At 42.3% G+C, this 27,413-nt stretch overlaps 1 protein-coding gene across 3 annotated transcripts in view; it reads right to left on the bottom strand.

Moving 5' to 3' along the window:
* Positions 1–24,662, bottom strand: part of CNNM2 (cyclin and CBS domain divalent metal cation transport mediator 2) — a 182,296-nt gene extending 157,634 nt beyond the window's left edge. The window contains exon 1 of one of the 3 annotated variants that reach the window (XR_011462752.1): positions 22,888–24,662. Coding sequence is in view for 2 of the 3 variants with exons in the window: in XM_005888044.2 (XP_005888106.2) it covers positions 22,888–24,508 (1,621 nt within the window). In the remaining variant the exon portion in view is untranslated. The remainder of the gene's footprint in view (positions 1–22,887) is intronic. The other 2 variants (XM_005888044.2, XM_070363447.1) reach the window with 2 other exon arrangements.
* Between the last annotated feature and the right edge of the window lie 2,751 nt (positions 24,663–27,413).

Here is a 27,413-nt window from a genome sequence, read left to right on the forward strand (position 1 = left end):
CACCACAGGTATACATGTGTTCCCCATCCTGAACCCTCCTCCCTCCTCCCTCCCCATACTATCCCTCTGGGTTGTCCCAGTGCATTAGCCCCAAGCATCCAGTATCGTGCATCGAACCTGGAAAAGACAGCCTTCAGAATGGGAGAAAATAATAGCAAATGAAGCAACTGACAAACAACTAATCTCAAAAATATACAAGCAACTCTAGAAAAATAAATGACCCAATCAAAAAATGGGCCAAAGAACTAAATAGACATTTCTCCAAAGAAGACATACAGATAGCTAACAAACACATGAAAAGATGCTCAACATCACTCATTATCAGAGAAATGCATTTCTTTTTCTTGATCCCTGTCTCCTGTACAATGTCACGAACCTCATTCCATAGTTCATCAGGCACTCTGTCTATCAGATCTAGGCCCTTAAATCTATTTCTCACTTCCTCTGTATAATCATAAGGGATTTGATTTAGGTCATACATGAATGGTCTAGTGGTTTTCCCTACTTTCTTCAATTTCAGTCTGAATTTGGCAATAAGGAGTTCATGGTCTGAGCCACAGTCAGCTCCTGGTCTTGTTGTTGCTGACTGTATAGAGCTTCTCCATCTTTGGCTGCAAAGAATATAATCAATCTGATTTCGGTGTTGACCATCTGGTGATGTCCATGTATACAGTCTTCTCTTGTGTTGTTGGAAGAGGGTGTTTGTTATGACCAGTGCATTTTCTTGGCAAAACTCTATTAGTCTTTGCCCTGCTTCAATCCGAATTCCAAGGCCAAATTTGCCTATTACTCCAGGTGTTTCTTGACTTCCTACTTTTGCATTCCAGTCACCTATAATGAAAAAAACATCTTTTTTGGGTGTTAGTTCTAAAAGGTCTTGTAGGTCTTCATAGAACCGTTCAACTTCAGCTTCTTCAGCGTTACTGGTTGGGGCATAGACTTGGATTACTGTGATATTGAATGGTTTGCCTTGGAAACGAACAGAGATCATTCTGTCGTTTTTGAGATTGCATCCAAGTACTGCATTTCGGACTCTTTTGTTGACCATGATGGCTACTCTATTTCTTCTGACGGATTCCTGCCCGCAGTAGTAGATATAATGGTCATCTGAGTTCAATTCACCCATTCCAGTCCATTTCAGTTCGCTGATTCCTAGAATGTTGACATTCACTCTTGCCATCTCTTGTTTGACCACTTCCAACTTGCCTTGATTCATGGACCTGACATTCCAGGTTCCTATGCAATATTGCTCTTTATAGCATCGGACCTTGCTTCTATCACCAGTCACATCCACAGCTGGGTATTCTTTTTGCTTTGGCTCCATCCCTTCATTCTTTCTGGAGTTATTTCTCCACTGATCTCCAGTAGCATATTGGGCACCTACTGACCTGGGGAGTTTCTCTGTCAGTATCCTATCATTTTGCCTTTTCATACTGTTCATGGGGTTCTCAGGGCAAGAATACTGAAGTGGTTTGCCATTCCCTTCTCCAGTGGACCACATTCTGTCAGATCTCTCCACCATGACCTGCCCATATTGGGTTGCCCCACAGGCATGGCTTAGTTTCATTGAGTTAGACAAGGCTGTGGTCCTAGTGTGATTAGACTAGTTTTCTGTGAGTATGGTTTCAGTGTGTTTGCCCTCTGATGCCCTCTTGCAACACCTACCATCTTACTTGAGTTTCTCTAACCTTGGGTGTGGGGTATCTTCACGGCTGCTCCAGCAAAGCGCAGCCATTGCTCCTTACCTTGGAGGAAAGGTATCTCCTCACCGCCACCCTTCCTGACCTTCAACGTGGGATAGCTCCTCTAGGCCCTCCTGCGCCCCACAGCCAAGGCTCCTTGGATGTTGGGTTGGTCCTCCCGGCCACCGCCCCTGGCCTCGGGCGTGGGGTTGCTCCTCCCAGCCGCCGCCCCTGGCCTCAGACATGGAGGCGTGGGGTAGCTCCTCCCGCCCACCGCCCCTAGCATGTGTGCATATCACACATACAATGGAATACTACTCAGCCATAACAAAGAATGAAATTTTGCCATTTTTGGTAACATGAATGGACTTGGAGAGCATTATGCTAAAGTGAAATAAGCTAGACAGAGAAAAACAAATACTGTATAAAATCACTTATATGTGGAATCTAAAAAATACAACAATCTAGTGAATATAACAAAGAAGTAGACTCACAGATTCAGAGAACAAACTAGTGTTCACCAGTAGGGAGAGGGTGGCGGTGATGGTTGTGGTTTAGTCGCTAAGTCGTGTCCAACTCTTGCGACCCCATGGACTGTAGCCCACCAGGCTCTTCTGTCCATGGGATTTCCCAGGCAAGAATACTGGAGTGGATCGCCATTTCTTTCTCCAGGGGATCTTTCCAACCCAGGAATCAAACCCAGGTCTCCTGCATTGCAGGCGGATTCTTCACCAACTGAGCCACCACGGAAGTCAGGGAAAGGTGCAATATAAAGATGGGGGAGTGAGAGATATATACTATTTGCTGAAACACAGGCTCTAGGATATATTGTACAACATGGAGAACAGAGTTAATATTTTGTAATAACTTGTATACAAATAATAAAATACACATAAAAAATAAAGGACACCAAATAGATCAGATAATCCAATGAATATGGACTGAATATTAGACAATATGTTTGTATTGACATCAAATTTCTTGAGTGTAATAATGTTACTGTGATTATTTGGGAGAACATCATTATACTTAAGAGATCCATGATGAAGTATTTAGGAGTGAAATATCATGATATCTGCAACCTACATTCAAATGATCAAGGGTTTAGAAAAAAAACACACATATATGTACACACACAATATATATGGAAAAAGAGACAAACGTGGTATCAAAATATTAACAGTTAATAAATCTAGATGAGAGGTATACAGGAATTCATTGTACTATTATTTAAACTTTTCTGTGCTGGAATTTTTTTCAAAATAAAAAGTTGTATAAGAGGAGGATGAGTGAAAATTAGGCAGAGAAGAATAAGGTCGATCTGGAGACAGGCAGTATGACAGACACAAAAGTAGCAATTTAAAGACTGAAGAAAATTAAGAAATAGAGGGTTAATTATATAGGACATAAATGTAAGTAGTGTAAGAGTTAGAGATCAGCAGAGATTTCAGGGAAAAAAAAAACCAGCATTTTAACAAGGTACTAAAGGCACAGCAGAGCTTTGATGGGCAGAACTAAGTGTCTATTAGGATAACATGAGTAGAAGTGTGCAAGCCACAGTATGTGTATGCAGAAACACATACACATGTAAACATATAGACATATGTATATATACATATATTACATATATGCAGTTATGAGATGCCCTTTTGGACAGAAGGTACAAATATGGGTGAGAGTCAGAGCATAAAGAGTTCTGAAAACTCTAGAAGGGTTTGGATTTTATACAGGAGATACAGGGAACTCCTGGAAGTTTTTTGTATTTTCCCCTAAATAATAAGGTAATGCCTGCTTGCTTTGGGGGACAGATTATTGTCATGTGTCTGTGTTACTTGCATTCACTCAGATTCCAAATGACTTGGGGAGAGAAGAGGAGCCTCATCTAACTTCTTTGCAGTTAACACTTGATGCTTCAGGTCCTTTATTGGGCAGGGAGAGTTGGTGCAGTAATATACTATTTTTGGAAGATAAGCCTAGACAGTTTGAAAATGTTACGTTTGGGCACAATGTTTAATTCTGGAATTCCACCTTAAAACCAGTACAGTAAATAAAATGTTCTACAGCTTAAGTGCCCACTGAAATTTATAAGGAATTCCAGAAGACACTGGAGTGTGAGCAGGTCTGTCTTTTGACCTGGGAGGCCTAGAGATCCTGCCAGATTTCCTATGAGGTGAAAACTTGTCATAATGACACTAACATATTACTTGGCCTTTTTTTTTGTTTTTACCACTTTCAAGTGGATTTTCTAAGTATGCAAGAATGAAAGAGCAGACGCTATGAGAACCTCGATGTTGTATTAAAGAGATCCATGTCAATTTCTAACCTATTTATAAATTACATAGAGATGACTATATGCTGCGGTAGTCGAAGCTGGAATGAAAAGAAAACAAGTATATAAGAGGCATTTTCAAAAATATCAATTAACTTTGGTAACAAGACACAGGGGGCAAAAATGTCTATGTCCTATGTCTTACAGGTTACTCAAGAACAGGAAATATACCTAAATCATTTTTGCATCCTACACAGTTCTTTTTTATTATGATACTGAATAAATGCTTATGGATTAAAAGTGAGTCAAAGAAAACTTCCTAAACATGGAAAAAGACCATGGAATATAAAAACAAAATCTTGGGGAACGCTCAATTATGGACGGAAGGAAGAAATCAGTAATTTAAAAGGAAAAAGGAAACAGTCAAGAGAAACAGGAGGAGAAACAAGACTGTGAAGAGCTAAGCTGGATGTGACAAGCAGCTAAGGAGTCAAGGGAGTGAGGAAGGATAATAACTAAGACATACGTCTGGCAATAAAGGGAGTCCTGATCAGTTTGAAGCCAGACTGTAGAGGATTGAAGATGAAAGGAGTCAAGGAAAGGGAAGCAACTACCTATTCCTTAAGAAACCTTGAGACATCCCAGCTGGCCAGTGGTTAAGAATTCACCTTTCAATGTAGGAGACACGGGTTTGATCCCTGGCCAGGGAACTAAGATCCCACATGCAGCAGGGCAACGAGGCCCACTTGCCAGAGCTAGAGAAGCCCAGGCACCACAACCAGAGAAAGCCTGTGCACCGTAAGGAAGATCCAGCACAGAAAGAACTTTTTGTTTTTAATCTTATAGTAAAAGGAAAAAGGGAAAATAGGTAACAATTCCTTAACACACATAACTGCCAGAAATGCTTACACTGGCCTCTGCACATGCAGTGAGGCTAGGGAAGCTGTAAGGACTTACTTAACAACATTCGTCCTAGTTGGGAGCCTCAACCAACCAGGTAGGCTGAATGAACACAGGAAAGATTCCATCTATATTATGTATGAAGAGACAGCAAATCTTCACAGTTGCTACTAACAGCTGGTTTCGTTAAGTGCCCTTAAGAGGTCAAAGAAAGTAATACCTGAAAGTGACTTGGTTTGTTGGACTTTAGTTAATGTGTGCTAAACCAGCTTTAGTCAATTAAGATTCTTTTTTCTGTTTGTTTCGTCTCACTATTAGAAGCTCTCCTCAAATATCCAGAGATGTTTAGCTGTCCATTCATATTGAAGAAGCTTATGCATAAACGCTGGCTGAAGGTTCTGTGTCAACTGATGAGTTTCAGTGTAGAGGAACCACAGATCAAATTGCCAACATCCGCTGGATCATGGGAAAAGCAAGAGAGTTCCAGAAAAACATCTATTTCTGCTTTATTGACTATGCCAAAGCCTTTGACTGTGTGGATCACAATAAACTGTGGAAAATTATGAAAGAGATGGGAATACCAGACCACCTGACCTGCCTCTTGAGAAATCTGTATGCAGGTCAGGAAGCAACAGTTAGAACTGGACATGGAACAACAGACTGGTTCCAAATAGGAAAAGGAGTCCTTCAAGGCTGTATACTGTCACCCTGCTTATTTAACTTCTATGCAGAGTACATCATGAGAAATGCTGGACTGGAAGAAGCACAAGCTGGAATCAAGATTGCCGGGGAAAATATCAATAACCTCAGATATGCAGATGACACCACCCTTATGGCAGAACATGAAGAGGAACTAAAAAGCCTCTTGATGAAAGTGAAAGAGGAGAGTGAAAAAGTTGGCTTAAAGCTCAACATTCAAAAAATGAAGATCATGGCATCCGGTCCCATCACTTCATGGGAAATAGATGGGGAAACAGTGGAAACAGTGTCAGACTTTATTTTTTGGGGCTCCAAAATCACTGCAGATGGTGACTATAGCCATGAAATTAAAAGACGCTGACTCCTTGGAAGGAAAGTTATGACCAACCTAGATAGCATATTCAAAAGCAGAGACATTACTTTGCCAACAAAGGTCTGTCTAGACAAGGCTATGGTTTTTCCTGTGGTCACGTATGGATGTGAGAACTGGACTGTGAAGAAGGCTGAGCGCCGAAGAATTGATGCTTTTGAACTGTGGTGTTGGAGAAGACTCTTGAGAGTCCCTTGGACTCCAAGGAGATCCAACCAGTCCATTCTGAAGGAGATCAGCCCTGGGATTTCTTTGGAAGGAATGATGCTAAAGCTGAAACTCTAGTACTTTGGCCACCTCATGTGAAGAGTTGACTCACTGGAAAAGACTCTGATGCTGGGAGGGATTGGGGGAAAGAGGAGAAGGGGACGACAGAGGATGAGATGGCTGGATGGCATCACTGACTCGATGGACGTGAGTCTGAGTGAACTCCGGGAGTTGGTGATGGACAGGGAGGCCTGGCATGCTGCGATTCGTGGGGTCGCAAAGAGGCGGACACGACTGAGCGACAGATCTTGATCTTGATGCATAAAATAGATGACCAACAAGGATAGCTGTTGATACGTAGCTCAGGGAACTATACTCAACATTATATAATAACCCACAAGGAAAATAATCTGAAAAAGAATATAACTGAATCACTGTGCTGTACACTTGAATGTTACATTATATTGTATGTTGGTAAATGTTCTTCTAGCCTTTGTGGGTAAATGTAGATACACAGGAACAAAGAAATAAAAATTTTAAAGAAAAAACTTAGCAGATGGCCCACCGAGTATGATCATTATAGTATTTTACCCAAATGATTTGCTTGCAGCAGAATCTCACTCCCTCCACCAAACAATCCCATACCCCTAAAGTATAACCACAGGAACAGGGAAAATCTCTGCTCAGTTATCAGCTCTACAGAGACCAAATTATTTCTGCCATGCCTTAAATCAAGGATGTAGACTAGTGACTATTACTCCTACCAGTGACATTACTACTACTAGTAACTACTCAAGAAACAAAACTTGAAGGAGATGAGAACACAGTCTCATTTTAGCTGTTTTTAGTGTTACCTCTAAAAACCTGCTCAAATATTTCCATCTCTTGCATGGTCTTCCCAACTGCCTCAGCCCCAAATGCCATTCTGCAGAGGCTCCATGTTGAGTCAGAACATGGTTTTTATGATTGCAGATGGGCAAATGGAAAAACTGAGGCTTTGCACACCCCCATAAAGATCAGATGATGCCCTCGATATGTCTTTGCTAATGGGAAAACATCTCAGATTACCAGCCCCCACCCCCTACACAAAAAAAGAAAACAGAGCAAAGAGTTTCATTTTGTCTCTTCCGGTTACCTCGTACCTAAAAACCTTAAGGATTACATTGACAATGGCCGTATGAAATGCAGAGTGACTAAAAGTCAGGGTTTTTTCTAGTCTCTGTAAAAACGACCCAAAGAAAACCTTTGGTAAAATGGCCTGGAGAAGAAAGGCACATTTAGATAGCAACCAAACACATCTGTGCTCATCTCCTAGCCAAATCCCAAGTCTTATACAAAGTCACTCTAAACATTAAATACAGATTAACTTTTAAACTCCCAAGCTCCAGCCAGCTGTATTTTTGGTCTCTCTAAAACATTTCACATAGCCTATTTCTTTTTTTCCTACATCTAATCTGAGAAAGAAATTTTATTCTTTCCTATCATCTTTGCCGAAGAATGACAATGTCAGTCATAGATAGAGCTTCACTCTATATACATGAAAGTGGTAAGTAAAAATGCCTAAATTTTTTAAAGAAAAAATTAAGTCCACTACAATCAAATGAAACATAGGATCAGTTCAGTTCAGTCGCTCAGTTGTGTCCAATTCTTTGCGACCCCATGAATCGCAGCATGCCAGGCTTCCCTGTCCATCACCAACTCCCAGAGTTCACTCACACTCACGTCCATTGAGTCAGTGATGCCATCCAGCCATCTCATCCTCTGTCGTCCCCTTCTCCTCCTGCCCCCAATCCCTCCCAGCATCAGAGTCTTTTCCAATGAGTCAACTCTTCGCATGAGGTGGCCGAAGTACTAGAGTTTCAGCTTTAGCATCATTCCTTCCAAAGAAATCCCAGGGCTGATCTCCTTCAGAATGGACTGGTTGGATCTCCTTGGAGTCCAAGGGACTCTCAAGAGTCTTCTCCAACACCACAGTTCAAAAGCATCAATTCTTGGGCGCTCAGCCTTATTCACAGTCCAACTCTCACATCCATACATGACCACAGGAAAAACCACAGCCTTGACTAGATGAACCTTTGTTGGCAAAGTAATGTCTCTGCTTTTGAATATGCTATCTAGGTTGGTCATAACTTTCCTTCCAAGGAGTCAGCGTCTTTTAATTTCATGGCTGCAGTCACCATCTGCAGTGATTTTGGAGCCCCAAAAAATAAAGTCTGACACTGTTTCCACTGTTTCCCCATCTATTTCCCATGAAGTGATGGGACCAGATGCCATGATCTTAGTTTTCTGAATGTTGAGCTTTAAGCCAACTTCTTCACTCTCCACTTTCACTTTCATCAAGAGGCTTTTTAGTTCCTCTTCACTTTCTGCCATAAGGGTGGTGTCATCTGCATATCTGAGGTTATTGATATTTCTCCCGGCAATCTTGATTCCAGCTTGTGCTTCTTCCAGTCCAGCGTTTCTCATGATGTACTCTGCATAGAAGTTAAATAAGCAGGGTGACAGTATACAGCCTTGACGGACTCCTTTTCCTATTTGGAACCAGTCTGTTGTTCCATGTCCAATTCTAACTGTTGCTTCCTGACCTGCATACAGATTTCTCAAGAGGCAGGTCAGGTGGTCTGGTATTCCCATCTCTTTCATAATTTTCCACAGTTTATTGTGATCCACACAGTCAAAGGCTTTGGCATAGTCAATAAAGCAGAAATAGATGTTTTTCTGGAACTCTCTTGCTTTTCCCATGATCCAGTGGATGTTGGCAATTTGATCTCTGGTTCCTCTGCCTTTTCTAAAACCAGCTTGAACATAAGGAATTTCACGGTTCACATATTGCTAAAGCCTGGCTTGGAGAATTTTAAGCATTACTTTACTAGCGTGTGAGATGAGTGCAACTGTGTGGTAGTTTGAACATTCTTTGGCATTGCCTTAAAATCCCCCAAATTCACATGTTTTTGAAAAGCACTTTCCTATTTTACCATGTGTTATGTAATAAATGAGTTCAGTAAGGCTGCAGGCTACAAGATCATTATACAAAAATAAATTATATTCTATATACTACCTATGAAATTAATAAAATGATTCCATTTACAACAGCATCAAAAAAACTTTTATTCCAAGTATTTTATTTAACAAAAAGATTGCAAATGCACTGAAAAATACAAAACACTGTTGAAAGAAATTTTAAAAGACCTAAATAAATGGGAAGACATCCCATTTCATGGGTGAAAGATTTAATATTGTTAAGACTGTAATACTCCCCAAATTGACAGATTCAATGCAATCTCTATCAAAATTTCAACTGCCTTTGCAGAAATGAAGAAGAATATCCATGAATTCATATGGAAATGCAAGGGATCGATTTCATCAAAATCATCATGAAAAAGAACAAAGTTAGATAATTCATTTGTCCCAATTTCAAAACTTACTATAAAGCTATAAGAACCAAAAGGGCATGGTACTGACATATGAAGACATGTATCAGTGGAAGAGAATTTAGAGTCCAGAAATAAACCCTCATGTTTATGGTTAATTGACTTGTGATAAGAATGCCAAGACAAGTCAATGAAGAAAGACTAGTCTTTTCAACAAACTGTGCTTGAACAATGAGATATTCACATGCAAAAGGATAAAGTTAGACTGCTATTACATACCATATACAAAAACAAACTCAAAAAAGATTAAAGACTTAAATGTAGAAGGTAACCTATGAATGTCTTTGAAGATAACATAGGCAAAAAAGTTTGTGACCTAGGACTGGACAATGGTTTCCTAGAAATGACAATAAAGACAAAGCAAAAAAAAAAAAAGGAATTGGACTTCATCAAAATTAAAACTTTCCTGTTTCAAAGGTTATTATCAAGAAAGTGAAAAGACAACCGACAGAATAGGAAAAAATATTTGCAAATTATACATCTGGTAAGAAACTTCCTGATGTTCAAGCTAGTTTTAGAAAAGGCAGAGGAACCAGAGATCAAATTGCCAACATCCACTGGATCATGGGAAAAGCAAGAGTCCCAGAAAAACATCTATTTCTGCTTTATTGACTATGCCAAAGCCTTTGACTGTGTGGATCACAATAAACTGTGGAAAATTATGAAAGAGATGGGAATACCAGACCACCTGACCTGCCTCTTGAGAAATCTGTATGCAGGTCAGGAAGCAACAGTTAGAACTGGACATGGAACAACAGACTGGTTCCAAATAGGAAAAGGAGTCCGTCAAGGCTGTATACTGTCACCCTGCTTATTTAACTTATATGCAGAGTACATCATGAGAAACGCTGGACTGGAGGAAACACAAGCTGGAATCAAGATTGCCGGGAGAAATATCAATAACCTCAGATATGCAGATGACACCACCCTTATGGCAGAAAGTGAAGAGGAACTAAAAAGCCTCTTGATGAAAGTGAAAGTGGAGAGTGAAAAAGTTGGCTTAAAGCTCAACATTCAGAAAACGAAGATCATGGCATCCGGTCCCATCACTTCATGGGAAATAGATGGGGAAACAGTGGAAACAGTGTCAGACTTTTTTTGGGCTCCAAAATCACTGCAGATGGTGACTGCAGCCATGATATTAAAAGATGCTTACTCCTTGGAAGGAAAGTTATGACCAACCTAGATAGCATATTCAAAAGCAGAGACATTACTTTGAAAACAAAAGTCCATCTAGTCAAGGCTATGGTTTTTCCTGTGGTCATGTATGGATGTGAGAGTTGGACTGTGAAGAAGGCTGAGCGCCCAAGAATTGATACTTTTGAACTGTGGTGTTGGAGAAGACTCTTCAGAGTCCCTTGGACTCCAAGGAGATCCAACCAGTCCATTCTGAAGGAGATCAGCCGTGGGATTTCTTTGGAAGGAATGATGCTAAAGCTGAAACTCCAGTACTTCGGCCACCTCATGTGAAGAGCTGACTCATTGGAAAAGACTCTGATGCTGGGAGGGATTGGGGGCAGGAGGAGAAGGGGACGACAGAGGATGAGATGGCTGGATGGCATCACTGACTCGATGGACATGAGTCTGAGTGAACTCCGGGAGTTGGTGATGGACAGGGAGGCCTGGCATGCTGCGATTCATGGGGTCGCGAAGAGTCAGACACGACTGAGCGACTGAACTGAACTGAAGAAAGTAGTATATGGAATACATAAAGAACTCTTACCATTAAATAATAAAAAGACAATGCAATTTTTAAAATGGACAAAAGAGATTGGAATAGACTTTTCTCCAAAGAGGATAAACAAATGGCCAAGAAGATGAAATGAGGCTCAACATCATTACGCACCAGGAAAATACCAATCAAAACCACAGTGAGACACCACTTCACACCTACTAGGATGGCTGTAATTAAACAATCAACAATAAGAAGAGTTGGTAAGGATATGGAGAAATTGGAATGTTCATACATTTTCAGTGAGAATATAAAATGGTGCAGCCATTTTGGAAAACAGTTTGGCAGTTCCTCAGGGTTAAATATAGAGTTACCACAGACCCAGCAGTTCTACTCCTAGGCATCTACCCATGAGAATTGAAAACTTACATCCACACAAAAACACGTATACTCATATTTATAATAACCAAAAACTAGAAACAGTCTGAATGTCCATCTACTGATGGGTGAAAAAACAAAACGTGGTATATCCGTAATATGGAATACTATTTGACCATAAAAATGAATGAATGAAACACTGATACATGTTACATGGATGTACCTGCATGAACCTTGAAAACATTACACTAAGTAAAAGAAGCCAGACATAAAAGGCCACGTAGTGTATGATATAATTTACATGAACTGTCCAGAACAAGCAAATCCACAGAGACAGAAAGTAGATTAATAGTCTCCAGGGAAGAGGGGAATGGAGAGTGACTACTAACATGATTCTTTCTGGAGTAGAAACTGCTCTAGAAGTAGACAATAGTGATAACTACACAACCTTGTGAATACACTAAAAACCAAGTTGTACACATAAAATGGGTGATTTTTGTGGTATGTTAATTATATCTCAATTTTTCAAAAATGTAAAGGAACCATTTGTCTCAACAGCAAAATGTTCCTAAGGAGAAATGGAATAATATGAGTTCTCCATTAGTAAAGGTCAGTTTTCCCAAGAACAGGACTCATAATGTTCTCAGCAGATTTGAATTTTTGCCAGGTATGTTATTCTGCAAAGTTAACAAAGGGATCTTTGAAAAGATGATCTATGATCACCCTATCCTAACACATCAACTATTAATTTGTCCATGTTCCCTTCCAGTCTATACACATGTATATTTTCACATATCTATAATCTATACAAAATAGTCGGTATAAATCTTCCATATTGCTACATGGCCTTTAATGACCATATGATCATTAAATGGTTGTGATTAACTGATTGTGATTAATTGACACCTATCATTTTCTTAACTCCTTTCTTCCATGTCCTATCTTAAAGTGTTAGATATATTTAAGTCATCTCTAATTTTTCACTATTTATAGGTATTTTTGCAATATACATGCAACATGAAAAGCCAACATAGCTCTTTTCTCCTCTGGAATTGTATCACTGAATTAAGATTTCCAGGGGAAAAAAATTACTAAACCCTTTGAAGGATATTTCTATGATTCCTGGTTGCCGTCCAAGTATTACAAAGTTACATTGCTATTAGCAACAAAAACTTGCTATATTAGACACTGATTATGTCAAAAGCATAAAAAATAGCAATGCTAAAAAATTTTATCCAAGTAATTTGACATCTTCCTTTAATCTTCTAACTTTGATTATTCAAGGCTTTCCAAAATCCATGAGAATTTGTTCTATTTCTTTTAAACTTCACTGTCTTTTTCAGTCTCTTACAGTTAAAGAGAATGAAGTTTTTTTTAAATTCAGCATTCTTACTCTAAAGAGGATAGAACATGTAATCAATTGCACTGTTTTCCTTAAAAACATATACACATGTGGACATCTCGTAAGTAACAGCATTGGCTAGAAAAGCCTAGAATTCAATCACACACACACAAAAGACAACCTACTATGATTAGCCACTTTTCAAAGTTTCGACATCCAGGGGAATTCCAGACTCAGCACTTCCCTGTAGGGGCCCCAGTTCAATCTCTGGTCAGGGAGTTAAGATTCTGCAAGCCACACGGGCCCACCAAAAAAAAAAAATTGCAACTTCCATTAATAACTAGGTGCACACATGACCCAAGGTGTCTCTCTTGACTTGCAATCATTAGTCTAGAGAAATACCAAGACCACCACCAAAGAGTCTACAGAATCATTACATAAAAATAATGGTTAACTGAGCTCTGTGGAAAATTCTTAAAGAGATAGGAAGACCAGAGCACCCTACCTGTCTCCTGAGAAACCTGTATACAAGGTCAAGAAGCAACAATTAGAACCGGACACGGAACAACTAGAAAAGGAGTTCACAATTGGGAAAGGAGTACAACAAGGCTATATATTGTTACTCTGCTTATTTAACATATGTGCAGAGTACATCATTCGAAATCTTGGGCTGGATAAATCACAAGCTGGAATCAAGACTGCCAGGAGAAATATCAACAACCTCAGATATGCAAATAATACTGCTCTAACAGGACAAAGTGAAGAGGAAATAAAGAGCCTTTTGATGAAGGTGAAAGAGGAGAGTGAGAAAGCTGGCTTAAAACCCAGCATTCAAAAAACTCATGGCATTCACTTCCATCACTTCATGGCAAATATAAGGGGAAAAAGTAGAAGCAGTGACAGATTTTATTTTCCTGGGCTCCAAAATCACTGCAGATGGTGACTACAGCCATGAAATTAAAAGACACTTGCTCCTTGGAAGGAAAACTATGACAAACCTAAACAGCATATTAAAAAGCAGAGACATCACTTTGCCTACAAAGGCTGGTATAGTCAAAGCTATGGTTTTTCCAGTAGTCATGTACAGATGTGAGAGCTGGACCAGAGAGAAGGCTGAGCACTGAAGAACTGATGCTTTAGAACTGTGGTGCTAGAGACGACTCTTGAGAGTCCCTTGGATTGCAAGGAGATCAAGCCAGTCAATCCTAAAGGAAATCAACCCTGAATATTCATTGGAAGGACCGATGCTGGAAGCTGAAGCTCCAGTACTCTGATGCAAAGAGCCAACTCATTGGAAAAGACAGTGACGCTGGAAAAGATTGAAGGCAAAAGGAGAAGGAGGCAGCAGAGGATGGATGGTTAGATAGCATCACGGACTCAAAGGACATGAATCTGAGCAAACTCCTGGACACAGTGAAGGACGGGAGCCTGAGGGCGGCAGGCCACAGGATCATGGAGTCAGACACAACCCAGCACCTGAAGAGCAAGCAGCAGAGTGACTGGTACTGGTGTAGAAGCATTTTCACATTCATTATCACATGAATCCTTACTAAGTACAGTATGAGTTAGAAAATATCCCATTTTACTATGAAAAAACTGAAGCTTAAAGAGGCTAAGTTACTTGTCCAAAGTAGATTCGGGAAGACCACGTATTTTTTAACCTTTATGCTAGCAGGTAGTAGCCTCCCCACAGGATGTGAATTCAAAGAAAGAAACATTCCCATCTACGTCTGACAGCAAGAGAGGGTTAAGTATGAAGAAATGAGCATCTCATCATCACTATATCAATATTTATGATCAATGGTCGCACTGATGTCAAAGTGGGGAAGAGTCAGCACCCCCATTATGTCCATCAAGCCCTCAGCCAGTCTAATAAACACATCATCTTCAGAGGGTGCTTGTTCTTAGTCCCCTTTCTCCCCCTTCCGCAGCCTGCCTCCCTGAACATCCCTCTATGCAGACATCCTAGAGGTGCCAGTGATGTGATGTTGAAAGAATGCTTCCTATTGTCTCTCCTTTGCAGTGTTGGTAGGATTTCGGGTTTCTTGTTTGTGTTCTGAGAAAAAGAAGATGAAAAGACAATACTAAAATTGTATTCAATCCCAGTCATCCATGTCTATGTATTTAGTTTAATAAATGTCCTTTACGTGCCAAGCAAATCTTACTGGAATTGATGCTTACTACCAATAAAATGTGTATTTAGAGGAAAGGGCTCCTTAGAAAGAAATATACTAATTTATATGTAACTAAAGTACTGTAAACATCTAATTCAAGTCCAGAGGTTTGCTCTTAAAAGTTGAAGTAGTTCAAGAGCAAATAAAATCATAAAATATTATGTTGGCTCAGTCTATTTTGTGCATTTTCCTGGTTAATAAGATTTTAACTTGTGTTTAGGGCTGCTAATAATTAAAATTAACCACTACCTCATAGTATGGTACTGGTTTGGAATGATAAAGACCAAGAGAAAAAGCAGAACAAGATCCTTTCCTATTTCATCCAGGTAATACTAAGTCAGACCTGGTATTCATCTATGGCATGTCTTGACCTAAAAAGCTTCAGTGATACTAACACAAATAACCTTCAAAATTCAGACTGGATCCTCTGTAAGAATTTTGTTTACACGATAAAAAACCTGAAAAGGGGAACACACAGATGCATGAATGGGACACACGCTTCAAATGCTTTAATGACTATTTCAATGGAAATGTCACAGACCTGCACCTTGAACAAAAATTAAAACAATCAAAGAAGATTCACCCCTTAGTCCCAAATCCAATCTTCACTACTCTCACAGAAGAAACAGTAACAACAAAATCATTCAGGGATATCTAAAACAAGTTAGTTAACTCAAAAGAAAAAGAAATAGTTTACACTTTACCTAAGGCTTCAATCTAGATATCAACACCCATTTCATAAAACACGCTCATAGTCTAATCTTCAGTTCAGTTCAGTCGCTCAGTCGTGTCCGACTCTTTGCGACCCCATGAATCGCAGCACACCAGGCCTCCCTGTCCATCACCAACTCCTGGAGTTCACTCAGACTCACGTCCATCGAGTCAGTGATGCCATCCAGCCATCTCATCCTCTGTCGTCCCCTTCGCCTCCTGCCCCCAATCCCTCCCAGCATCACAGTCTTTTCCAATGAGACAACTCTTCGCATGAGGTGGCCAAAGTACTAGAGTTTCAGCTTTAGCATCATTCCTTCCAAAGAAATCCCAGGGCTGATCTCCTTCAGAATAGACTGGTTGGATCTCCTTGCAGTCCAGGGGACTCTCAAGAGTCTTCTCCAACACCACAGTTCAAAAGCATCAATTCTTCGGCGCTCAGCCTTCTTCACAGTCCAACTCTCACTTCCATACATGACCACAGGAAAAACCATAGCCTTGACTAGACAGACCTTTGTTGGCAAAGTAATGTCTCTGCTTTTGAATATGCTATCTAGGTTGGTCATAACTTTCCTTCCAAGGAGTAAGCGTCTTTTAATTTCATGGCTGCAGTCACCATCTGCAGTGATTCTGGAGCCCAGAAAAATAAAGTCTGACACTGTTTCCACTGTTTCCCCATCTATTTGCCATGAAGTGATGGGACCGGATGCCATGATCTTCGTTTTCTGAATGTTGAGCTTTAAGCCAACTTCTTCACTCTCCACTTTCACTTTCATCAAGAGGCTTTTTAGTTCCTCTTTACTTTCTGCCATAAGAGTGGTGTCATCTGCATATCTGAGGTTAATATTTCTCCCAGCAATCTTGATTCCAGCTTGTGTTTCTTCCAGTCCAGCGTTTCTCATGATGTACTCTGCACAGAAGTTAAATAAACAGTGTGACAATATACAGCCCTGACGTATTCCTTTTCCTATTTGGAACCAGTCTGTTGTTCCATGTCCAGTTCTAACTGTTGCTTCCTGACCTGCATACAGATTTCTCAAGAGGCACGTCAGGTAGTCTGGTATTCCCATCTCTTTCATAATTTTCCACAGTTTATTGTGATCCACACAGTCAAAGGCTTTGGCATAGTCAATAAAGCAGAAATAGATGTTTTTCTGGAACTCTCTTGCTTTTTCCATGATCCAGTGGATGTTGGCAATTTGATCTCTGGTTCCTCTGCCTTTTCTAAAACCAGCTTGAACGTCAGGAAGTTCACGGTTCACATATTGCTGAAGCCTGGCTTGGAGAATTTTGAGCATTACTATACTAGCATGTGAGATGAGTGCAATTGTGCAGTAGTTTGAGCATTCTTTGGCATTGCCTTTCTTTGGGATTGGAATGAAAACTGACCTTTTCCAGTCCTGTGGCCACTGCTGAGTTTTCCAAATGTGCTGGCATATTGAGTGCAGCACTTTCACAGCATCATCTTTCAGGATTTGAAATAGCTCAACTGGAATTCCATCACCTCCACTAGCTTTGTTCATAGTGATGCTTTCTAAGGCCCACTTGACTTCACATTCCAGGATGTCTGGCTCTAGGTCAGTGATGACACCATCGTGATTATCTGGGTCGTGAAGATCTTTTTTGTACAGTTCTTCTGTGTATTCTTGCCACCTCTTCTGAATATCTTCTGCTTCTGTTAGGTCCATACCATTTCTGTCCTTTATCGAGCCCATCTTTGCATGAAATGTTCCCTTGGTATCTCTGATTTTCTTGAAGAGATCTCTAGTCTTTCCCATTCTGTCTAATCTTAGCAGAGGAGAAAAACTAAAAAAAAAAAAAAAAAACTAAAAGAAAATGAGGTCACATATTCAGACTCGTTTTCTACGTAACAAAATGCCTGTCAAAGATGACTTGAATGCCAGATATCAAAAATATAGATATCAAAATCACAAAGCAAATAAAAACCAATGGCAAAGCTGAATATTTGTTTAAAGGTACCCTGAACTTGGAACCAGAAGACCTGCTTGTTGGAATGGAAAGACCTCCATTCCATTCCAAGTCAGGTTCTAAGGCTACTGATGCTACTAGTTAGGTGGGTGGCCCTACACAAGTCACTTAGCTTTCTCTCCTCATTCTCTCCTGCTCGAGAAAGGCTGTCTAGACCAATGATTAAGAGGTTGACTAGACCAAAGTTTCCTAAACTCACCTCATCACAAGAACTACCTCACAGTAACTGTTAACAGTGTAGAGTCCAAAGCCCCTTCCCTAGAGAGTCTAGTTCAGGGGGTCTCTTAGTGAGGCTTAGGAAGTAATTCTTAGTAAGTGATCCAAGTCAGTCTCATCATTTGGTAAGCTTCACAAACTGGACCACATGATCCATGAGCTGTTGCCTGTCTTCCAGCTCTGATTCTATACTATCTGGATATTTCAAAATTATGTTCTAAAAACGTGCAAAATCATACTAGTATCACATGTTTGCACATTAATTTGCAAGATGAAAAAAACAAATATATCCACCCCCACCCCTTCACCCCGACACCAGTCACACCTTTAAATATCAATAAAAACATCCTCCTAGATTCTAGACAAATGGAACACTGTATTTGGTGAGGAAAAAAGTTTTCAATATTAAGCTCTCAGCACATTAATACAGAAAGACTTGTGTTACAGGAAGGGAGAACTTGTATACCTAATGTTTAAGTGAAAATTACACACTGCATTCTTCCCTTAAAGAACATTATCTGATAAGTTTACCTGTTTCAAGTTTTAAAAAAAATTAAAGAAATAGTCCGGCAAAGTCTGCAGCAGCTATATAACAGCCTGCTCCGCAATCCTGGAATACGATTGTTACAAAGCTAAAAGAAACAAAAGGAAGCAAAACAAACTAGGAAGCTCGGAGCCCACAGACTTTGGTTAGGTTTCGCCAGGTATAGTAGGAGCCTCCAGGGCACTTTCTGCACACAAAGGTAGCAAGCTTTAATTTAGCTTTCCCTTCCTCTACACTACTTTGCTTTAGGTGATTTTTCTAAAATTCTCATAATCCACTAGTGGGATTTACTTTTATTCTCTTTTTTAGGTTTATAAGTAACTATAAACGCTTACAAAGAGAAAGGCTGATGGTGGCACACTGGGGGGTGGGGAGGGGCAGGGCTGTACAGGAGGCTCGGTGGCAACCAATTATCACAAAAGTGGCTACAAAAAATGTAAATAAAATCAGGGTTAAAACACAAAACTGGGTTTGAGTTAGCCCTGCAACACAAACAGACGTGAGACTAAGAGTGAAACAGGATGCCATACGTTAGCTACTACTCAGTGGATACAGTAAGCCGCTACAGCGGCAGCGGACTACAACACAGTGTTAGCTCAAAACAGTATCAAAGTGAATCTTGACCCACAATACTGGAAACAGAATTGTTTAGATTTAGGATCATACACATCAGAAACTGACTTATTTTAATGGCAAAAGTGGGGACACCAACTGTTAGGTACCAGATCACAAAAGCACTGGTTTAAGACCGTGTTTAATGTTTAAATACATTTCTGTGTCTGTTGCTTTCAACAAGCCCTGAGGCAATGTTTTGATCAAACCTCACACTCACTTAAAATAAAAATGTAAAATCGGGATCAAGGGATCAGCATAATAGAATGGTTAAGAGTACAGGTCTGGTTGTCACACCAACCTCAAAACAAGAAATTACTCAATGACCTTGAACACATCACTTCACCTATGCCTCAATTTCGTCATCTGTACAATGGAGATGGCGCCTCAATCAGTTATCAGAAGATTTAAACAAGGTGATTCATGTAAACCACTAAGCCCTGCACCTTGCAGAGAGCAAATAAGTAATAATAATGAGCTAACTGCAAAATTAGCATAATTACTGTCTTCTAACTTCAAGGAAAGCCATGAGTTTCCTGGTAGCCAGGGCTGCATGCATGCTGAGTTGCTTCAGTCCTGTCCAACTCTTTGCAACCCTATGGAGTGTAGCCTGCCAGGCTCCTCTGTCCATAGGATTCTCCACACAAGAATACTGGAGTGGGTTGCCATGCCCTCCTCCAGGGGATCTTCTCCACCCACGGATCGAACCCATGTCTCCTATGTCTCCTGCATTGGCACGCGGGTTCTTCATCACTAGCACCAAAGCCAGGCAAAAACTTTTAATCATTAGAAAGAAGATTATTTACATATACTACATAACACAGAAAGGTCATTGTTGTTTTAGTCGCTTAGTCATGTCTGACTCTTTTGCGACCCCATGGACTATAGCCCACCAGGCTTCTCTGTCCATGGGATTTCCCAAACAAGAATACTGGAATGGATTGCCATTTCCTTCTCCATGGGCTCTTCCCGACCCAGGAACTGAACCCACATCTCTTGCATTGGCAGGTGGGTTCTTTACCACTGAGCCGCCTGGGAAGCCACTACATAAGGTAGCTTTTCTTTGCACATTACAGAAACTTTGCCCTTCCTTAGTAATGAACAACTGAGACTAATGATGCAGACCTATACCCAGGAAAGGCTTCAATGCAGACATTTCTAATTAGGAAGGATAATTTTTAATGAGACATGGATTAAGGGTCTAACCTGTGTGGGGGAGTTATAGTTGGTGGTGTTAGGAGAAAGAGGAAAAGAGAAGAAGTAAAAGTCTTCAAACCATCCCATAAAGCATTATTCAATTGAGAAAAACAGTAGCAGGTTGACTGTTCACATTACTTCATAACTGAATCAGAAAATGAAGGAAAGAAAAATCAGGTGAAATATTTTAACTAACGCAGAAAAAAGAAATAATGCAGCTATTAGTAAGGTTAAAACGGCCACACTCTTTAAAAAAAAAAAAATCAAGGAAAGGAAGGTGAAAAATCATTTCGACAGTTTAAGCAACAAGCACCCACTGTAGCCTTTTAAGATCATGGCTTAAATTTCCCATTTGCAACCAACTGTCATTGCCCACTCTTCCAAATAAGCTTCTAGCATGAATGCACCTTTAAATCATACTGTCTTCTTAACTGAATACATTATTCTGGTTACAGACAAAAATAAAATCTTGTGCATTATCTTTTTTTTTTTTTAGAATTCACAGGAAAATATTATCAATTCAATCAATTTAAAGGATACACTTCAAAGAAAGGACTGTGAGAGGTAATTTGGGGAAAGGAAAAGTTCCTAGTAAAAATAAATCATTCAGAGGAAAACTGCTCAAGGACAATCAAAACCAAATTTCAAAATAATGCAAATCTTGAGATTTTGAGAGAGGGGCAGGATTAATGAGTTGCAAGGGGCAGAACTAAATTCTCAAAGAAAATAAAAGATACAGAAGTGAAGAGAAGATTTCAGCAGGGAGTACACACCAGTGCTACCATCAGCAGATATGCAAAAATTCTGAATAATAAAAAAAAGAATATATTATCTCTATCAATATTGGGAAATTTAGCAACAAAAGGAAAATAAAGTATTTCAAAGCCATTTTCAAGCATTTCAAGACAGTTTTCTGTATTCCACATTCTACTGCAAAATGAAAAAAGAGACTGGTTAGATGCTCTAATTAACAATTTAGTAGTGAAAGAATAATGCCATCTCCAAAGAAGCTCTGTCACTTAGAGATAATGGACATTTTCTTTTTACTGTTTAAGAATCCAGAAGAATCTCCTTCTGCTTTTAAATGCAAATTACCCCATCTCTGAAGCGCATTCTGCTCTATCTGAAAATTACTGCAGTGTGATCCTGTTCCAGAGAGGACAGCGTTCAGGGAGGAAAATGGAATTAGGACAACTGCATACTCTATGTTCATATCATCACAGCCATTGGGCTGTCATCACTTACACATGGCCTTTTTCAGTGGAGAGACCACTCTCAGTGATCAAAATTCTACTGGAAGAAGGAAAAGTTAGTTTTGAGGACTATTGACTCATTAAAAGGTTAGTGCACATTCTAACACAGGAACAAGGCACCCACACCATAACAATTTAAAAACTCAGTATCAAAATCTTGGCTTTCAACTAACAAAGCTAGCTACTTACTGGAAACATTTTTAAAGTCAGAATTTCAGTGATAACAGTATGAGTTGCCGGTTTGTTACATGGTAAAACAAACAGAAAACACCACTATGCAAGAAAGGTGAGCACACCACCCTCTGTACTTCTCTTTCCTGGTCAAACTCCCTGGAACAGCGAACAATGACTCGCAGACATACTTCCATTGAACATACCAGGTGATCAAGGTTAAAAAGAACACTTTTAAACCAGAAAGTCTCAAGAAATAGACAAACCATATAGAGGAAGTAATCCCATTGTTAAAGATCCAAGCTTTCTGCCAAAACCACACTCAGTTTGGGAAATTTTATTTGTTGTTAGGTAAATGTAAACAAACAGTGAAGAAAGCTAAGCAATATAGAGCCTCATAAAAAGTCTTTCCAAGTTATATATTAACAAATAGCTTTAGTTTAAAAACAACAACAACAACAACACACCTCTTTTCCAGCTAAGGCAAGTCAACCAAATGAGTGATTTTCTTTAGTGATACCTGGCTTATCCCATACCCTATTCTCAAAAGCAGACCCTAATCTCTCCCACAGGTCACCAGACAACCAGGAACTGAGGCAACTGAAAATGCACTTCCAATCTTGGAAATATCAACTGATTGCTCTGGGTTTAGAAAAGCCATTTAAACGTTCTCCAAATGCCTGAGATTAGTACATGGCAACCAAATGGCACAGCATGGCATCAGCGGGTCCCTTTTTTCATCTACCCAGTCAGAATCCCTCAATGAATGCAGCAGATCTCTCAAGGCCAGAGTGCAGGGGGTAAGAGTACCATGCACAGAAAATAGGAAGCCTGCTTTGACAGGGAGGGAAGCAAGCCAGGGCAGTCTTGTGGTTTTAAAGAACCTAGAAGGGCTTACTAGTTCAATCCACCCCCAAATCCATGCCACCCTTTCAACTTTACAATTAAAAGAGAGGAGAAATTCCGGTCAACTCGCCTTGGGGGGTTGGTCTAAGGGTAGAGGACTCAAGTAGGGAGGAGGATGGAGTGAGAAAGAGCAAGCCAATGAAAGGGTACCAAAATTTTCCCACCTTTCTTAAATTCTTCCAGCATAGCGTCCAACTTGGTGTCATTGAAAACAAAGTGCAAGGGGTGGTTATAAAATTTCGTGATGGTTTTCAGGGGAGTACAGTCATCTGGATCCACGAAGGCCAAGTCTTTGACGAAGAGGAGGTCCACGATGTTGGAGCGTTCCCCCTCAAATACTGGAATGCGAGTGTAGCCGCTCTCCATGATCTCCGACATGGTGTTGAAGTCCAGAATGGCTTCGCCGGTGATCATGAAACAGTCCCGGAGGGGAGTCATCACGTCCTCCACCGTCTTGGTGCGGAGCTCCAGCGCCCCTTGGATGATATTCAGTTCCTCCTTTACGAGGTCGTTGTAGGGGTCTGTGACCCGGAGCATCTCCAGCAGCTTTTCCCGGTTATAGACGGTGCCTATCTCCTGGCCCAGAACGCAGTCCAGCAGCTTGCTGACCGGGTAAGAAGCGGGAAAGGTCATCATCATGAAAAACTTGGTGAGGAAGATGGTGTTGGCTCCCACAGCCAGGCCGTGCCGGGAGCAGATGGCCTGGGGCACGATCTCCCCGAAGATGACGATGCCGATGGTGGAGACCACCACCGCCACCAGGCCTGAGCCAGCGATGTCGTCGAGCAGGATGGTGAGCGTGGTGTTGACCAGCACGTTGCCCAGCAGCAGCGAGCACAGCAGGTAGTTGCCCTGCCTGCGCACGGGCTCGATGCGCTTGGCGTAATTCTTCTCCTTCTCGGTGCCGCAGTTCTGCACAATGCGCAGCTCCATCGGGTCTAGGGCCATGAGTCCAAGGTTGAGGCCGCTGAACATGCCCGACAGGCACAGGAGCAGCGAAATGAAGATCACCTGCAGCCAGAAGGGCAGCAGGAACTTCTTTTCCTCCCCCACGATCATCTTGGTATCCTCGCCATCGTGATAAATCCAGGTGGTCTCGGCCCATGGGGGCGGCGGGAGCCCGGCCACCCCGGAGCCGCCCTTGCCCCCGACGGCGCTACCCGCGGACCCCGAGCCGCCGGCGCCTAGGGCTGGCGTGGAGAGCGACGTGCACAGGTAATAGGACTTGCTCTTCTCCATCTTGCGCAGCGGTTTGATCTCTATCTCAATGATGCCGGATGTACGGCGGTTGAGAATGATATGGGGCAAGATGATGATATCTGATGTGCGGATGCCGCAGCGCTGGGGGCCGCTGTCCGGCTCCGGCGGCGCGGGGCCCCCCAGCCCGCGCTCGCCGGGGCTGTGGCGCTGCCGCTCGTGCTCTGTGAAAGCAATGCGGGACCATGTCTCGTTGTTGATGTTCTGCCCGTACACCCGCAGCTTGACCCGGGTCCGCTCGCTCACCCGCAGCGCCCCCCCTTCCATGAAAGACACGTCGTTCGTGTCCTCCAGCCGCAACCCGATGATCACCGTCTCTTCGTTCTCGCCCACCGCCGTGCAGCCGCCCGCGCCGCAGCAGCAGCTCAGCAGTAGCAATGGCAGCAGCCGCCCCGCCGCCGCCTGCAGGACCCCCCGGCCGCGGGCGCTGAGGCTGCGGCGCGCCGCCATCTTCCAAGAGGGCAGTGCGGCGGCTGCCTGCCCGCCCGCCATCTTTACTTCGGGTTCACAAGCGCCACAGCCAATCATAGGGTGGCTGCTCCAGCTGCGGCTTCATGCTTCTCAGCCGGCGGCACGAGCGCAGGGACCGGCCCTGGGGCGAGATTGCAACGCAGTGTTCGAACCCTCTGCTCAGCAGCCCGCCTCCCTGACTGACACTGACTCGGCCTGGGCCAGCACCGAGACCTCGAGGCTAGCGGGAGGGGGGAGAGGGTGGGGGGAGTGCCAGCGGCTCCTGCGAGAGGCAGGCCGATCAGCCAATCACCAGCAGATGCCCGCCCTCCCAGCCAGGGGGCTGGAATGGGGGCGTGGCCGTGAGCGGTGCCGCGAGCCAATGGCAAGATAAGTGGGTGGGGAGACGAGGGACAGCGTCCTCCTCTGCACTCCAAGTTTCCAACTGAAAGGCGCGTGACTCTTGTGTATGTGCGAGGGGAGGAGGTGTGGCCAGCCCGGGCCCAAGAGCCAGTCACAGATGAGAGCCGTACGAAAAGGGGCGGAGTCCCCCGTCCCGGCGGCCAATGCACAGGGGCCTTCTGTGAGTCTGACGTCCCGGAGGGGCCTCGGTAGTACCCCTGTCCCTAGGTTGGCTCGCTAGACTAATGACCTGTGGCCCGAGGCGACCGGTTCTCGCCGGGCCACGCTGCCGGCTCCCGCGTGCTCAGTGCCCGCTCAGAGAAGGCTGCGCCTTCCTGACTCAAGATGCACATTAGCCTAAAATGAAGCTGAGCCACCGGCTGCGCCCCGCTTCTTTACTCCTGTGCGCCTCTCCGCTCGGGATGAGCAGTGGCCGGTGGGCCCCAACACCACACCTACGCGCTCCGCTGGAGCCGCTCACTTATCCGTAAGGGACAGACGCCCTCTGCAGCTCACGGTCAGGTAGCGCCACCTGCCGGTAGCACAGGCTCCCTGCAATGCTTTCCAGGTACGCTGCAAACCCAAAAAGGTGTTCAGGAGGTGGGGCAGTTCCCCATCTTCCAAGTTTTAAGAATCCCTTCACTTTCTTACTGAAAATATATATTCCCTGGCCCCATTCCATACTTATTGGATGGGTAGGACTTACGAATCTATTCCTAGTAGGCACTTGGGTAAATCTGGGAAATGGGACGGGGCGGACATCCTAAGCAGACCCATAAAGGCTCATTCTTAAACACACTGACCAAACCCTGCTAGGTTCATTGGTGGCTCAGGAGGAAAAAAAATCTGAAGACCAAGGACTCCCAAGCCCCTCTGGATCTGGAGGAAACAGAGTAGCCAAATTGCTTTTTTTTCTTGGAACTTAAACATCCAAAAAATAATTATTTCCGTTTTTTCTATGCTGCAAGCACATTTTCCTTTCTGTAAAATTTTTATTAATTTCTAATAGACATAACTGCAAGGGCCTCCTCACTGTTCTATCCTCTTCTACACCTGTCCCCTTCCCTTCTCAACCCACCAGCCAGAGTAGTTTTGTTAAATAAGCCACTGTCCCTTCTTTGTTTGAAACCCTACTCTGGCTTTCCAACTCATCACAGTAAAAGCCACTGGCAGCTATAGTATTGACAAGGGTCTAAAAGACCTACTGTCCCCCCCGCTCCCGCCAGATTCTCTTGGTTATTCATTCTCTCTAGGGATGCTCCCTCAGGGAGCCTGTACACCTGCTGCTGTTACCTGTGCCTGGGACTCTCTTTCCCCCAGATGTCAGCACAGAACCCTAGTCTACCTCCTTCAAAACTGTTTCAAGTCCATCTTTATAAACCAGTGACCAAACACTCCCTATACTCCATCCTTGCTGTATTTTCCTTAATTTGGTTTATATCTGTCTCCTACTAGAACTTAAACTTCCTGAGGGCAACGATTTTGTCTGTTTTATTCACTGCTGTATCATCAGGGCCTAGAAGAATAGTAGATGCTCAGAACAGTACTTGTATTTTTAAAAAATGAAAGACTTTTTATTCTGAGTGTTCCAAATAATGTCCTCAACTCTAGTTTCCAGTCCTTCAGTCTTTTTTTTTTTAATAAAGTTGACTTCTCTCTTATATGGAAGAGGACTAAAGGTCTGCATTCAGAGCTGCTATGAAGGTGATTGCAGCCATGAAATTAAAAGACGCTTACTCCTTGGAAGGAAAATTATGACCAACCTAGACAGCATATTAAAAAGCAGAGACATTAGTTTGCCAACAAAGGTCCATCTCATCAAGGCTATGGTTTTTCCAGTAGTCACGTATGGATGTGAGAGTTGGACTATAAAGAAAGCTGAGCACCGAAGAATTGATGCTTTTGAACTGTGGTGTTGGAGAAGACTCTTGAGAGTCCCTTAGACTGCAAGGAGATCCAACCAGTCCATCCTAAAGGAGATCAGTCCTGGGTGTTCATTGGAAGGACTGATGCTGAAACACCAATACTTTGGCCACCTGATGTGAAGAGCCGACTCATTTGAAAAGACCTTGATGCTGGGAGGGATTGAGGGCAGGAGAAGGGGACGACAGAGGATGAGATGGTTGGATGGCATCACCGACTCAATGGACATGAGCTTGGGTGAACTCCAGGAGTTGGTGGTGGACAGGGAAGCCTGGCATGCTGCGGTTCATGGGGTCGCAAAGAATCAGACACGACTGAGTGACTGAACTCATACTGAACTGATGAAGGTTCCTTGGTCATCAGGTATTATTGGTTCATTTTGGTGTTTTTTGTTGTTTTGGGGGGTTGACTGTGTGGCATGTGGGATCTTAGTTCCCTGACCAGGAATCAAACCCAGGCCTCCTGCAATGGTAACACAGTTTTAACCACTGGACCACCAGGGAAGTCCTTCCAACCCTTCAGTTTCTGACACTGCTTCCCGCACCCACAATTCTCATACTGGTACATCTGAAAAACAAGTTTAGATTTTTAAAAAAGCCCTGATTCACAGACTTGGCATGCATTTACAAAAATAACATTATCAAAGTTTGGAAGAAAT

Source organism: Bos mutus, chromosome 26, assembly GCF_027580195.1.
Source record: "Bos mutus isolate GX-2022 chromosome 26, NWIPB_WYAK_1.1, whole genome shotgun sequence".
NCBI classification, from domain to species: Eukaryota; Metazoa; Chordata; class Mammalia; order Artiodactyla; family Bovidae; genus Bos; species Bos mutus.